This window comes from Symphalangus syndactylus, chromosome 11 (genome assembly GCF_028878055.3).
Source record: "Symphalangus syndactylus isolate Jambi chromosome 11, NHGRI_mSymSyn1-v2.1_pri, whole genome shotgun sequence".
Lineage (NCBI taxonomy): Eukaryota > Metazoa > Chordata > Mammalia > Primates > Hylobatidae > Symphalangus > Symphalangus syndactylus.
In genome coordinates, this window is record NC_072433.2 from 61,294,416 (window position 1) to 61,310,863 (window position 16,448).

Genomic DNA, 16,448 nt, shown 5'->3' on the forward strand with positions numbered 1-16,448 from the left:
TGTTGATCCATCACATGACAAGAAGTAAAAAGAATTATCATCATTTACGATACTGGAAAGATACAAGGTAAGGGATACCCTCATTTGTTGTAGTTGAGAATATAAATTGGTACATGCTCTTGAGAGGGCAGTTTGGCTATCTGTATCAAAAGCTTTTAAAGTATTTATATTCTTTGACCCAGAAAGTCTACCTCTGGGAATTTAGCCTTAGTAAATGAGACAAATACCCAACAGTATATGTATAAAGGCATACATTGAGGCATTGTTTTTAATGCAACCTGAAAGTCTAACAATTAGCTAAATAAATAAGAACTAACCATAAATAAAATGAAGTTGCCCCTGTGGATACCTCCACCAAGGATTTGTTCCAGGACTTCTTAAGGATACCAAAATCCACGGATATTCAAGTCCCTTATGTAAAATAATGTAGTATTTGCATATAATCTATGCACATCCTCCTGTATACTTTAAATCATCTCTAGATTACTTATAATACCTGATGCAATGTTAAGTGCTATGTAAATATGTACAAAATGTTATGTCAAAAATGCTACTGTATTTTTATGTGTTTTTTTTATTGTTATAGTTATTTGGAGCGTTTTTTCTAAATACATTCTACCTGAGGTTAGTGGAATCTGCAGATGTGGAACCCATTGATATGGAAGGCTAATTGTACTACAAAGCTATTTAAAATACTGATATAGGCTAGATGCAGTGGCTCATGCCTGTAATCCCAACACTTTGGGAGGCCAAGGCAGACAGATCATTTGAGGTCAGGAGTTCAAGACCAGCCTAGCCAACATTGTGAAACCCCATCTCTACTAAAAATACAAAAATTAGACAAACGTGGTGGCAGATGCCTGTAATCTCAGCTACTTGGGAGGATGAGGCAGGAGAACTGCTTGAACCTAGGAGGCGGAAGTTGCAGTAAGCCAAGACCACACTATTGTACTCCAGCCCGGGCAACAAGAACAAAACTCCACCTCAAAAAATAAATAAATAAATAAAATACTGACATAGATTTACATTTTGGATATGAAAAAATATGCAGTCTGTACTGTTGGGTGTAGAAAGCAAGTTATTGAATAGTAGGTAAGTGTAATATCATTTTTGTAAAACATGAGATATATGTATGAAATATATAAAATAATATTTTTTATATACATAGTTTTGGAGTCTGGTAAGCTTCAAGTGAATATACCAAAATATCAACCGTGCTTATCTGCTGGTCAGTGCTTATCAAAATATCAACAGTGAGTAAAAGATTATCACTGATTTTCTTCTTTATTATTTTCTGACTTTTCTACAATAAACTTGAAGTATTCATGTAATACATAAATACAGTTATATTTATAATTTTAAGAAATTGAATTGTTTAACCCTTGAGGGTAACTAGATATTCCACAACCATGTAAAGAGCTAAAACAGGGCTGGGTGCGGTGGCTCATGCCTATAATCCCAGCACTGTAGGAGGCCAAGGTGAGCAGATCTCTTGAGGCTAGGGGTTTGAGACAAGCCTGGCCAAACAAACCCCATCTCTACTAAAATACAATTATTAGCCAGGCGTGGTGGCTTGTGCCTGTAGTCCCAGCTACTCAGGTGGCTGAGACACAAGAATCACTTGAACCCGGGAGGCAGAGTTTGCAGTGAACCACAGATCACGCTGCTGCACTCCAGCCTGTGTGACAGAGCAAGGCTCTGTCTTAAAAGAAAAAAAAAAAAAAAAGAAAGAAAAGCTAAAACAGGCCACAAAGGGACCTTTTTCTTATATTTATTTATTTATTTATTTATTTGAGACAGAGTCTCGCTCTATCACCAGGCTGGAGTGTAGTGACGCAATCTCGGCTCACAGCAACCTCCGCCTCCCGGGTTCAAGCAATTCTCCTGCCTCAGCCTCCCAAGTAGCTGGAACTACAGGTGCATGCCACCACACCCAGCTGATTTTTGCATTTTGAGTAGAGATGGGGTTTCACCATGTTGGCCAGGCTGGTCTCCATCTCTTGACCTCGTGATCCGCCTCCCAAAGTGCTGGGATTACAGGCATGAGCCTCTGCACCCAGCCTATTTTTATTTATTTTTGAGACAAAGTCTCAGCTCTGACACCCAGGCTAGAGTGCACTGGCACAGTCTTGGCTTACTGCAACCTCCAACTCCCAGGTTCAAGCCATTCTCCTGCCTCAGCCTCCTGAGTAGCTGGAACTACAGGCACATGCCACCACGCCTGGCTAATTTTTGCATTTTGAGTAGAGACGGGGTTTCACCATGTTGGCCAGCCTGGTCTCGAACTCCTGACCTCCCGTGATCCGCCCGCCTCAGCCTCCCAAAGTGTTGGGATTATAGGCATAAGCCACTGCACTCAGCCAACAAAGGGACCTTTTTAAAAATGGAAAGCTACATCCAGTCCTCTTTTTACTCTTTTCTGTTATATTTTCAGACAAATTTGCAAATGATTCCGAGAAAACCTGCTGTGAGCAGCAGCTGGGGCTCTCCAGATGAAGGAATAAAAGGCCTAATTCCTGCAAACCACCTTGGTCAGAGGCATGGGGACATCCACAGAACTTGATTCACTGAGCATCTGCTAGGTGCCAAGACATATCTCATCCCATTCTCTGCCACAGCCCTAAGAGGGAGGAACTGGAAATTTCCTCCTTTCTCAGATAAGAAGATCACAATATCACTGAGATGCAGTAAAATTTCAAGATGATGTATGTGAAAACTCCTTGAGGAGGGCTCTATGTGCAGAAATGCTGCACTGGTTTTGGTGTTTTTCTTTTTGCCTCTGTTTAACGTTTCCTCCCTGAAGTGGGCTTCACCTGTATTGCTTTCTCCTTCAGGGTCATCAGCTGAGGCCGGCTGAAACCCTGGACAGCTCCCAGCAGTTCCACAGTCTTGATGAATGTGTCTTCCTCCATGCACCGCAGGTCCTCCAGGGCCCAGCAGGCGTTGGCTTCGGCCAACTTGAAGATGTCATCGGAAGTGGGGGCCATGACTCCATGGCAACCTGAAGAAAGGGGAGATGCACGGAAGGAGAAAAGGAAAGAGAATTTCAAGAAATGTTAGTCAGTGTATTGAAATGAGTAACATTCTTCGCCAGTCAGATTTATGCACGGAAGGGACTACAGAGTAAAAGCGGAGAGCAGGAGCCCAGGGACCAGTTAGAATCCCACTTCTGCCATTTCTTGCTAATTACTGGGTAACAAAGTCATGGAAATGCCAGCTTTTTGCACATCCACATGCACAAACTAGGAGCGGTGCAACATTACAATTAAACTACAAATTCCTTGAGGGCAGTAAGAGCTGGTGGTGAACAGTCCTGAGTTTTGATTCAAATTCAAGGCCATTTAGCCTCTCTGTATTTCAGTTTTCTTGTCTATAAAATGGAAATAAAATCACCTCATAGGATGGTTGTGAAAACTAAATGTGTTATATATAAAGAACTTAGAACAGTGCCACACATACAGTAAGCACTCAATACACAATTTCTGTTGCCTACCTCACCCCCTATGCCTTTGAGTTTGCAACCCAGCATAAAGGTTCCAAAATTATGAAGGAGTCTTCCTATAAAAATGGGAAGATGGGCTGCGTGGTGGCACATGTCTTTAATCCCAGCACTTTGGGAGGCCAAGGCAGAAGGATCACTTGAGCCCAGGAGTTCAAGACCAGCCTGGGCAGCATGGCAAGACCTCACCTCTAAAAAAAAAACTACAAAATATTAGCTGGGCCTGGTGGCACATGCCTGTAGTCCCAGCTACCCAGGAGGCTGCGGTGGGAGGATCGCCTGAGCCTGGGAGGTCAAGACTGCAGTGAGCCGTGATCACACCACTACTCTCCAGCCTGGGTAACAATGAGACCCTGTGTCACAACAAAATAAAAAATAAAAACTAGGAAGATGAGTTGCTGTCCATGAAAATCATAGTGGGGGTTGTGGCTTTCCCATCCCTAGAGAAAAGAGAAATGAGCCCACTGCATTTCCCTTGGCAACAGGAAAAACATCCATTTCAGTCTTTGAATAACGTGAACCTTACCTACTCAAACCAGTTACCAATCAACATGCAAATGAGATATTGTCTTTGCTGGATCTGATGTGCCCAACCTGGGAGAAAACTCTAGGATCCTTAAGAGCAACTCTGGATTTCTTGTCTTAGCAGCAGACCACCATTGATGCTGACAGATGCACCAACCCCACCCGAAGCCAGGGCATTTCCCCAGCCCCATGGCCTCTCTCTTCTCATTGCACCTTCAATGGAAATTCACTGCATTCCAATCAAGAGGCAAAAGTAGACCAGATCAAAGATGCCAGTTGTGGTCCTCAAACATCTTTATCATAAGCCACTTGGAGAGGACTAAAGACCTATCCCTCCCTAGGCCAACCCCCACCCCACCCTCTAGTGAAAACAACGTCAGTGATAGCACAGAACTAGAGAGGGCAGAATGGTTGACTAGTACATCAGGGACTTGGTCTTATCACTGTGTCTGTCCAGGGCTTAGAATAGAGCCTGGTACATAGTAGGTATTCAGCAAATATCTGTGGAGTGAGTGAACACACACACACAAATTAATATAAAACCAAGCAGTAATTCTGCTAATCCACTAATCACTAAAGCATAGCAGCAATTAATACCCAGAACCAACTAAAGAACACTCAAACTATGCACTGATACCAGAGCTTCCTTCCCATGAGCATGGAAAGCCTTACTTTTGTATACCACATGCACACAGTAAGAGCTCTGCAATATGATGACTTGGACTGCTGGACCTTGAGGGCAGTGGGAGCCAGTGGTGGTCACCACCAGCTTTGGGTACAAATCTAAGAACTGCCATTTACTAACTCTGTGACTTCAGACAAGTCCCTTAGTCTCCTAAGCCCCAGTTTCCTTCATTTAAAAAACAAGAGAACACCCAAGCCTGGAAATCTGCAGCCCTAAATGGGAATAGGCATTCCTGTTTTCACACCCAAATGTTAGGTTTTGGCCTGCCACATCCCACTATCCTGTACCCATATAAACCCCAAACCCCAGGCTCCATGAGCATACAAGCAGATGAGCAGATGAATAGAAGAGAAGAGGAGCAGAAGAGCAGCATGGCAGAGAAAAGAGCATCTGAATGCCAAGAAGAGTTCGGCTGGGGACAGTCAGAGAGGAGATTGGCCACAGGACAGCCAAACTCCAGGGGAAGATCATCTTCCCACTCCATCCCCTTTCTAGCTCCCCATCCATCCCACCAAGAGCCACCTCCATTACCCAATAAAATCCCCACATTCACCAAGAAAAAAAAAAAAAACAGGAGAACAAGATAATGCATGGAGGGATAATCACCCAAGGTAGACATAAATCCAATTGTGACACTTCTTTGCTTGATGTCACACGATGCCTCCACCCAGAGTAAAAGCCAAAGTCATTAGGGTTTTCTTTATCAGTCCCTACATGGCTGGCCTTGTCTCTCACTCGCCTCCAAACACACTGGCCCTTACCTCCCACTCATGGAAGTGATCCTGTCGCACTCCCTGCTGGGAAGACTGTAATTGAAAATATCCACATGGCCCACTCTCCCTTGGGTCTTCATTCAAATGTCACCTTCTCAATGAGACGTTCCTTCATGATTCTCTTTTCACATGACAGTCCCCCTCCTAACACTCGTGGCCCATTCCCTTGCTTTATTTTCCTTCTTGGCACTTTTCATACAATATACCATATATTTTACTTATGTATGGAATTTATTGTCTTGCTACCCTCCACTTGAAAGTAAGCTCTTTGTTCACAAAATTGGTGCTTAATGAATATTTGTTGAGTAGATGAAAGCAAGCACTGACTGTCGACTACTATCATTGGGTCTGATTAACTTTGTCTCCTCATGCCTGGCCCCAGTCTGCACTTAGTAGGTGCACAGTAATGATAATAATATATCTAACACTTGGACAGGCATGGTGGCTCACATCTATATTCCCAGCACTATGGGAGACCAAGGCAGGAGGATCAGTTGAGGCTCAGAGTTCAAGATCAGCATGGGCAACATAGAAAGATGCTATCTATACAAAAACTAAAAAATTATCTAGATGTGGTGGTGCATGCCTGTAGTCCCAGCTACTTGTGAAGCTGAGGTGGGAGGATCTCTTGAGTCCAGGAGGTCAAGGCTGTAGTGAGCCATGATTGCACCACTGCACTCCAGCCCAGATGACAGAGCGAGGCCCCGCCTCCGTAAAATCAGATTTTAGGCTGGGCACGGTGGCTCACGCCTGTAATCCAAGCACTTTGGGAGGCCAAGGCGGTGGATCACCTGAGGCCAGAGTTCAAGACCAGCCTGGCCAACATGGTGAAAGCCCGTCTTTACTAATAATACAAAACTTAGCCAGGCGTGGTTGCACATGCCTATAATCCCAGCTAGTCAGGAGGCTGAGACAGGAGAGTTGCTGGAATCTGGGAGGCGGAGGTTGCAGTGGGCCAAGATCATGCCACTGTACTCCAGCCTGGGTGACACAGTGAGACTCCATCTCAAAAAATAAAAAAAAATCAAATTTTAAAAATATCTAATACTTATTAAGGATCTGCTACATGCCAGTCATTCCTGTAAACATGTTTCTGGGTTTAAACCCATTAATTCTCACAATAACCCAGTGAGGTAGAGACTTTCATTATCCCCATTTGATAAAGGATGAAAACTGAGACACACAGAGGTTAAAGAGCTTACCCAAAGCGACACAGCCAGTAAGTGGCAGACTCAGGAGTGAAATCTAGCCAGCCCGGCCCTGTCACTGCCATGTTAAACCACTAATCCATGTTGGTCCTTTAAGTCAATCCTACTGAAATGTTTGTTACACATATTCACGCATTAAACCTACTAGCCTGGGTATGGAGTATGGGACATGATTCCAGGTCACTTTATAAAAGTGTAACTCTTTTTTTTTTTTTTTTTTTTTTTTTTTTTTTTTTTTTTTTTTTTTTTTTTTTTTTTTTTTTTTTTTTTTTGTGAGACAGAGTCTCGCTGTCACCCAGGCTGGAGTGCAGTGGTGTCATCTCAGCTCACTGCAACCTTCGCCTCCTGGGTTCAAGCAATCCTCGTGCCTCAGCCTCCTGAGTAGCTAGGACTACAGGTGCGCACCACCATGCCCGGCTAATTTTTGTGTTTTTAGTAGAGACAGGGTTTCACCACATTGGCCAGGCTGGTCTCAAACTCCTGACCTCAAGTGATCTGCCTGCCTCAACCTCACAAAGTGCTAGGATTACAGGCTTGAGCCATCACACCTTACCCAAAAGTGTAATTCTTTTGCCTATAGATTTTGTCATTCTATTGCTTTGCAGACATTTCATCCAGTTCCCTACATAAGGAGGCCTCTTGATGTCAGGGACCCTGCCCAAAACATTACTACGCCAGCACTGGCTCAGATACCCCGGAAACACTCACCAGGCATAGGGTCAGAGCTGGGGATCTTATCACTGCTGTTCCCAACAGATTGAAAAACAGCCCAGAGGAATTCTTTAGGGGGCAGGGTCCTGGCCATCTTGGAAGCTGCTTGTAGAAGGATCTCAGGAAACTGTGTGACAGAAGATGAAAGAAAAGGAATAATAATTAAAACCCCTTAAATACAGATTGAAATCAGAGTTGAAACTGTCACACTGCTTACTGCCTTCATTCTGTTATAGCAACTTCTCATATAAATCTAATCTCTAGTCCCACTAATGTGGTCTCTATAAAGAATCCTATAAAATGATACTCAACTTCAATAAAAATCCAATGAAGTCTAAAAAACATAAGTACATCACTTTTCCCCAGTCAGATTGTCAAAAATAAAATAAAGTGCTAATACTTAATGCTGTGGGACTGTCAAATTGTGCACTATTTTCCTGTGGGACTGTCAAATTGTGCACTATTAGCAGAGCAATCTGGTAATATCAACAAAAAATGTCAGTTAGGCCAGGTGTGGTGGCTCATACCTGTACCAGCATATTGGGAGGTCGAGGCGGGCAAATCACTTGAGGTCAGGAGCTCAAGACTGGCCAGGCCAACATGGTGAAACCCCATCTCTACTAAAAATACAAAAATTAGCCAGGCATGGTGGCATGAGCCTGTCATCCCAGCTACTTAGGAGGCTGAGGCAGAAGGATCACTTGAGCCCAGGAGGCGGAGGTTGTAGTGAGTCGAGAGCATGCCACTGCACTCCAGCCTGGGTGATGGGAGTAAAACCGTGTCTCAGAAAAAAACAAAAAAAAAAGTGTGTGTGCCTACCCCTTTTTTGGTTTGGTGCTATTTCAAAGTTTTTACTAAATTTTATATTTGATATAGTTTGGATGTGTACCCCACCAAATCTCATATTGAAATGTAATCCCCAGTGTTGGAGGTGGGGCCCAGTGAGAGGTGATTGGATCATGGGGGCAGACTTCTCATGAATGGTTAAATACAATCCCCTGGGTACTGTCCTCACAATAGTGAGTGCGTTCTCTCGAGATCTTGTTATTTAAATGCATGTAGCACTTCCCCCATCACTCTCTTGCTCCTGCATCAGCCAAGTAAGATGTGCCTGCTACCCCTTCACTTTCCACCATGATTGTAAGTTTCCTGAGGCCTTCCCAGAAGCTGGGCAGATGCCAGCATCATGCTTCCTGTACAGTTTGCAGAGCCATGAGCCAATCAATCCTCTTTTCTTGTCTTTTTTTTTTTTTTTCAAACAGAGTCTCACTCTGTCGCTCAAGCTGGAGTACAGTGGTGTGATCTCCACTCACTGCAACCTCCACCTCCCAGGCTCAAGTAATTCTCGTGCCTGAACCTCCTGAGTAGCTGGGATTACAGGCATGCAACACCAAGCCAGGCTAATTTTTTTTATTATTTTTAGTGTAGACAGGGTTTCACTATCTTGGCCTGGCTGGTCTCAAACTCCTGGCCTCAAGTGATTCACCCACCTCGGCCTCCCAAAGTGCTGGGATTATAGGTGTGAGCCACTGTGCCTGGCCTTTTTTTTTTTTTTTTTTTCTTTTTTTGAGACAGAGTCTTGCTGTGTCACCCAGGCTGGAGCGCAGTGGCTAGATCTCGGCTCAATGCAAGCTCCGCCTCCTGGGTTCATACCATTCTCCTGCCTCAGCCTCCCAAGTAGCTGGGACTACAGGTGCCCGCCACCACGCCTGGCTAATTTTTTATATTTTTTAGTAGAGACGGGGTTTCACCATGTTAGCCAGGATGGTCTGGATCTCCTGACCTCATGATCCACCTGCCTTGGCCTCCCAAAGTGCTGGGATTACAGGCATGAGCCACCACACCCAGCCCTTTTTTTTTTTTTAATTTAACTTTTATTTTAAGTTCAGGGGTACATGGCAGGTTTGTTATATAGGTAAGCTTGTGTCATGGAGGTTTGTTGTACAAATTGTTTAATCACCCAGGTATTAAGCCTAGTACCCATTAGTTATTTTTCCTGATCTTCTGCCTCCTCCCACCCTTCACTCTCCAATAGGCCCCAGTATCTGCTCTTCCATTCTATGTGACAATGTGTTCTCATCATTTAGCTCCCACTTATAAGTGAGAACACGCGGTATTTGGTTTTCTGTTCCTGCATTAGTTTGCTAAGGATGATGGCCTCCAGCTCCATCCATGTCCCTGCAAAGAACATGATCTCATTCTTTTTTATGGCCACATAGTATTCCATGTAAACCTCCTTTCTTTATAAATTACCCAGTCTCAGGTATTTCTTTATAGCAATGCAAGAATTGCCTAACACAGATCAGCTGTGGTGGCTCACACCTGTAATCCTAGCACTTTGGGAGGCCCAAGTGGGCAGATCACCTGATGTCAGGGGTTCGAGACCAGCCTGGCCAACATGGTAAAACCCTGTCTCTACAAAAAATACAAAAATTAGCTGGGCTTGGTGGTATATGCCTGTAATCCCAGCTACTCAGAAGGCTGAGGCAGGAGAATCACTTGAACCCAGGAGGCGGAGGTTGCAGTGAGCTGAGATCATGCCACTGCACTCCAGCCTGGGCAACAGAGTGAGACTCTGTCTAAAAAAAAAAAAAAAAAGAAGAAAGAACAGAAAAGAGAAAGAAAGAATTGCCTAACACACACAACATTTATTATGAAAAGGAGGTGAAGAAGGGTTGTCTCAACATTCTAGGTGGAGACTAGCAATGAGGGGACTTAGGGGACTTTGGGTTGCCTTGGAGAAAGTGCCATTTCTCATCTAGAATGAATGCACTTTGTCAAGACTTGGGATTTTTTTTTTTTTTTTTTTTTGACGGAGTCTCGTTCTGTCACCCAGGCTGGAGTGCAGTGGCGCAATCTCGGCTCACTGCAAGCTCTGCCTCCTGGGTTCACACCATTCTCCTGCCTCAGCCTCCTGAGTAGCTGGGAGTACAGGCACCCGCCAACACGTCCGGCTAATTTTTTGTATTTTTAGTACAGACAGGGTTTCACCGTGTTAGCCAGGACGGTCTCGATCTTCTGACCTCATGATCTGCCCGACTTGTCCTCCAAAAGTGCTGGGATTACAGGCGTGAGCCACCGTGTCCGCCAACTTGGGATATTATTAGGAGGCCTGTCCGTGGGCCCAGAGAATTCATCAAGCTCTACAAACAGCTATGCCTCACTGGGTCCCAGCTCACCCAGAGAGAAAGCCTCTCAGCCTATGTAGCTCCCCTTTCCAGTCTCATCTTCAGAATTAGAGTCACAGTCTAGGCCAGCAGTTCTCAACCCTGGCTGTACGTAAGAGTCACCTGGGACACCCAGAGCCAGCCCCTAAAGATTCTGACTCAGTTGGTCTGGGCTGGATACCATGGATTGGTCCATCTTGGAATCTCCCCAGGTGATTCTAATGTGCAGCTAAGGCTGAAAGCAACTGCTCTAAGACAGTTAACTTTTAGAAAGCAATGTGCATAGTGGAGTGAATGGTATTTTTCATTTTGTATTTTTTAAAGAAGAGTGTGTATATGCTCTTGTGTTTTTAGTAGAGACAGGGTTTCACCATGTTGGCGAGGCTTGTTATATAGATATTTTTACACCTATGTAAAATTTGTTGTATAGGTAGTCGGGATTTTTCTGAAAGGATGCAGAAGAGATTGGGGACAGCAATTGCCTCTGAAGAGGGGGGCTAGGGCACTAGAAGTCTGGGGCGGGAAGGAGACTTGCTTCTCATCCTATTACCTTTGGTGCGATTGGGATTTGTTAACCAGGAGCATGTATTACTTGTTTTATTAAACATTTCCAGTATTTAAAAAAAGAGTATACAGAATAATACAACAAAACACCCATGTCCTCACAACCCAGCTTAAGAAATAAAACATCACAATATAAAAAATAAGTCCCTCCTTCACTCTTTGCCTTCCTCCTTTCCCAGAAGTAACTGTCACTCTGAATCTGGCATTCACTCTTATACTTCTCTTACATATAAACTTGGTTTACATTTGCTTTAAATTAATTCAGCTAGTATTTATTTATTTACTTCGTATCCTACCATAGATATTCTTTTGCAACCTGGGTTTTCTTTTTAACTCTACAACTGTGTTTTTGAGATTTCACAGTGTTGATACGAGATTTTTTCAATTTCAGAAGTTGTTTTTTTAAGGTTAGATAGATATACGGATGTCCTCACTGATATGTGGGAGCTAAACTATGAGGACCCAAAGGCATAAGAATGATACAATGGACTTTGGGGACTTGGATGGAAGAGTGGGAGGGGGGCAAGGGATAAAAGACTACAAATATGGTGCAGTGTATACTGCTCAGGTGATGGGTGCACCAAAATCTCACAAATCACCACTAAAGAACTCACTCATGTAACCAAATACCACCTGTACCTCAAAAACTTATGGAAAAATAAAAACAATAATAATAAACATCTAAACATAAGAAAAACAAGGAAGGAAAAAATATAGATGGATATATAACATTTGTGCATCAGGGCTGGGCATGGTGGCTCACACCTGTAATCCCAGCACTTGGGAGGCCGAGGCGGGCAGATCACTTGAGGTCAGGAGTTCAAGACCAGGCTGGCCAACACGGTGAAACCTGGTATCTACTAAAAATATAAAAATTAGCCGGGCATAGTGGCAGGTGCCTGTAATCCCAGCTACTCAGGAAGCTGAGGCAGAAGAATCACTTGAACCCGGGAGGCGGAGGTTGCAGTGAGCCGAGATGGCATCACTACACTCCAGCCTGGGCAATAGAGGGAGACTCCATCTCAAAATAAAATAAAATAATAAAATAAAAATAAACATTTGTGCATCAACTGCTTATAACTATATATTCAGACATCCAGAATATGATTTTACTGTGACTGGACTTCAGAATGTGTGCTGCATGTGATCCTAGGTAATGTTCTGTGTGCTCAGGCCCTGCTGAGCATGTGTGACCATGTGCACCTTGTGCCTGCAAGTACAAGTATGAGAGTGTGTGGTTGTGCTTTGTGGGGGATCTGATTGTCGTTAACCAAACATTCACTTCTTTCCTACCCTCCACCTCCACGGAAGGAGACTCCTTCCTGCCCCATTTAAGTTGGTTTTGGTCATGTAACTTACTTTGGCCATTGGAGTGTGGCAGAAGTGATAGCATGCCAATTTCCAGCCTAGGACTTAAGGAGAATTGTACTTATCCCTTCCCTTTTTGGTAGTTTCACACCTTCATGGTGAGAAGAACAAGTTCTAGAGCAGGGCTGCCCCAGTGACCCACAAATCAGGCAGCAAGAAACATATGCGAATTGTTCTATGCCCTTGAGATTGTGTGGCTTTGTTATGCAGCAAAAATGACTAATTCATGCCTATTTTGCATGTCCCTTGGCCTAGACTGTCTAACTTCTGGAGCCTTACTCCAAGAAAAGTGTCATGCCCAAATGTAATGATCAATAAAGACTTGTTATTGGATTTAAATGTGTTTGCACATGTGATTGCATACACTACATCTGCCTGGAGGGCCACACAAAAGGGCCTGAGTTCATTTAGCTATAGCCTCACTCCCTTTTCCAGAACCTTGCATATCCTGGAATGGAGCTGGAAACATCTTAGCCCTTTGAGGCAGGGAGGAAGCTTCCAGAACCATAGACAGCAGTAAACCCAATGCTGTATAATTGACCACACTTTCTCTCCCCTTCAAACTCCTTCAGCCTTCTTAAGATGGAGCACAACATTACCTTTGTGGCTATAGAGCTTAATTCATCTCCTGAGAAAAGTACTAGAAAGGGTCCCAAGTCCTTCGTGGTCTCGGCTGTCCAGTGCTGAGGGAGTCTAAAAAGAGATAATAACCAGTAAAGTGAAAAAACATGCTGTGGTGGACATCTGTTGCCTTTTCCCCCAGCACCCTTTTCTTTCAGGAACAGATTGTCTTATACTCAGAGAAACTGTCAATCACATGGTCCCACTTCCTTGACCAAGAAAATTGGCATGTGATGCAGGCTGACCAATCAGAGTCATCCTTGGGAATTTTGATGGAACTATCAGAGAAGCTCTCCTTTCTCTGGTATCTCTGGCAGTAGGGGAGGATATTGGAGGACATTCATATTACCAAGTGGAAAAAGTAAAGACCACACCAAGGAACACAGAGCTGAGGGATGGGAGGAATATATTCCTGATGATATCATTTGAGACACTGTTTCAGCCACACCTGAAGACCACCAGTGGAGTTTCCCGTTACATTCCATTCCTGAATGCAATACATTCCCATTCTCTTTAGTTTGAATTAAATTATTGAACTTCTGCCATTTACATCACAGTGTTTCCTTCTTCCCCCTCCTCAGCAGAAGAGTAATTATATATTTCTTCCTTTTAATTTACCATAACAGTCTTCTCTTAGAATAAGAAAGAAACTTACTCTTGAACTTGGCAGGATAAAATAAAAGCACTGACCCAGAATCCACTGTTATTCTTATATAGATCATAAATGCCTACGGTGAAGAGCATTACACTATCTTTGGTGACATCTCTAAAGGAGGTCTGCCCAATTAGCAGTGACAGCTGGTGGGAATGCAAAATCATACAGCCACTTTGGAAGACCTTTTGGTGGTTTCTTACAAAAGCAAACATGTTTTTGCCATATAACCCAGCAAACACACCCTTTGGTATTTATGCAAAGGAGTTAAAAACTTATGTCTACATGAAAACCTGTATATGGGTATTTATAGTAGCTTTATCCATAATTGCCAAAACTTGGAAGCAACCAAATGTCCTTCTGTAGGTGAATGGCTAAATAAACTGTGGTTCATTAAGACAATGAACTATTATTCAGCACTAAAAAGAAATGAGCTATCAAGCCAAAAAAAGACCTGGAGAAAACTTAAGTGCATATTACTAAGTGAAAGAAGTCTATCTGAAAAGGCTATCTACTGTATGATTCCAAATACATGATATTCTAGAAAAGGCAAAAGTATCAGTGGTTGCCAGGAATTAGGAGTGAGGGAGGAATTAACAGGCAAAGCCCGGAAGGATTTTTAGGGCAGTGAAAATACTCCATATGATACTACAATGGTGAATACATGTTATTATATACTTGTCTGAATCCATAGAATGTAAAGCACCAAGAGTGAATCCTAATATAAAATATGGACTTTGGATGATAATGAGAATCCAATGACAATAATGTCAACATAGGTTCATCAGTTCTAATAAATGCACAACTTTGGTGGGGAATATTGATCATGAGGAGCTTATGCATATATGGGGTCAGAGGGATATGGGAAATCTCTATCCTGTCCATTTTTCTGAGAACCTAGAACTAGTCTTAAAAATAGTCTCTAGGGTCAGGCATGGTGGCCCATACCTATAATCCCAACACTGTGGGAGGCTTAGGTGGGTGAATCCCTTGAGCCCAGGAGTTCGAGACCCACCTAGGCAACATGGTGAAATTCCATCCCTTAAAAAAAATACAAAAATTAGCTGGGTACAATGATGTGTACCTGTGGTCCCAGCTACTTGGGAGGCTGGGGTGGGAGGATCACCTGAGCCCAGGGAGGTTGAGGCTGCAGTGAGCCATTACTGTGCCACAGCACTCCAGCCTGGGTGACAGAGCAAGACCCCATTTCAAAAAAAAATAGTCTTTAAACTACTAATAATACCACTACCTTGCATCTGTAAAAGGCCACCTTTTCCAAATTTCCCCTTCATATGCCAAGCTGTGTAAGTAACAACTCTTTGAGATTTGTAGGGCAGCTACTATCGATTCCACTTTATAGCAAATCTGAAGCCAAGGCCAAGTGCAGTGGCTCATGCCTGTCATCCTAGCACTTTGAGAGGCCGAGGCGGGTGGATCATGAGGTCAGGAGACAAGACCATCCTGGCCAACATGGTGAAACCCCGTCTCTACTAAAAATACAAAAATTAGCTGGGTGTGGTGGCACATGCCTGTAATCCCAGCTATTCAGGAGGCTGAGGCAGGAGAATCACTTGAACCAGGGAGTCAGAGGTTGCAGTGAGCCGAGGTCTCGCCACTGCACTCCAGCCTGGCCACAGAGCGAGACTCTGTCTCAAAAAAAAAAAAAAAAAAAAAAAAAAAAAAAAAAAAAAAAAAAAGAAAGAAATCTGAAGCCAAAAGAAGAAAGGTCACATTTCCAAAATAAGCATAAGAATTTTATCTCATCCTAAACCAGAGACTCTGTTTGCAGGGCAGGAGAGCCAAAGTTGAGTGTCCCTCCACAGAGCATACCACACCCCTAAAAGTCAAGCCCGGCCGCTCCTCACCCGTACTGTCCCAGGAGCTTGAGCCTCACTGCAGCCTTTTGCTCAGGGTTGAGGTCTGGGCAGTCTCTGAGGCCGTGTAGAGCAGTCGCCCAGGCCCTGGGGGAGATCCCCCTGTCGATGATGGCTGCCGGCAAGTGACACAGCAGGTTCCCCATGATGTCCACAGTGTACTCATCAGCAATGGAGTCGTCCTGAACCCAAAAAGTGGAGCCAATGGGCAATTCCAGCAGAGCATAAGATCGTGAGCCAGTAGAAACACATCCTGTGGGGTGGGCACTGTGGCTCACGCCTATAATCCCAGCACTCTGGCAGGCAGATCATTTGAGGCCAGGAGTTCAAAATCAGCCTGGCCAACAAGGTGAAACCCCATCTATACTAAAAATACAAAAATTAGCCAGGCATCGTGGTGCATGCCTGTAGTCCCAGCTACTCAGGAGGCTGAGGCACAAGAATCGCTTGAATCTGGGAGGCGGAGGTTGCAGTGAGCCTAGATGATCATGCCATTGCACTCCAGCCTGGGTGACAGAGGAAAACTCTGTCTCAAAAAAAAAAAAGTTCCAATCCCAAACTTCTTAAAGATTCCAGGATCTGAATTGCCTACCCTGCCATGGATTCCTAGAGATGGAATGGGACCTGATCTTCCCCAGGGATGCAGGCCTCAGAAATCTGGAAAACCCTGGCTTGGCACACCAGGAGCACTCAGTAATTGAGCGCTACTGTCACTGTTGTTGCTCTGAGAATATTCCAGAGTTCAACCACCCTTATACTATTAGCACCACAACAATGAAAACAGCACTTCAAAGTTTGTAT

General features: G+C 43.9%; 1 protein-coding gene across 3 annotated transcripts in view; it reads right to left on the bottom strand.

Annotated features, from left to right (window-relative positions):
* Positions 1–16,448, bottom strand: part of OTOA (otoancorin) — a 103,734-nt gene that overhangs the window by 17,332 nt on the left and 69,954 nt on the right. For all 3 annotated transcript variants that reach the window (XM_055232640.1, XM_063612065.1, XM_055232641.1), the window contains 4 exons: positions 15,639–15,829; positions 13,100–13,193; positions 7,399–7,528; positions 2,814–3,001 (listed from right to left, as the gene is read on the bottom strand). In XM_055232640.1, coding sequence (XP_055088615.1) covers positions 2,814–3,001; positions 7,399–7,528; positions 13,100–13,193; positions 15,639–15,829 — 603 coding nt within the window. The remainder of the gene's footprint in view (positions 1–2,813; positions 3,002–7,398; positions 7,529–13,099; positions 13,194–15,638; positions 15,830–16,448) is intronic.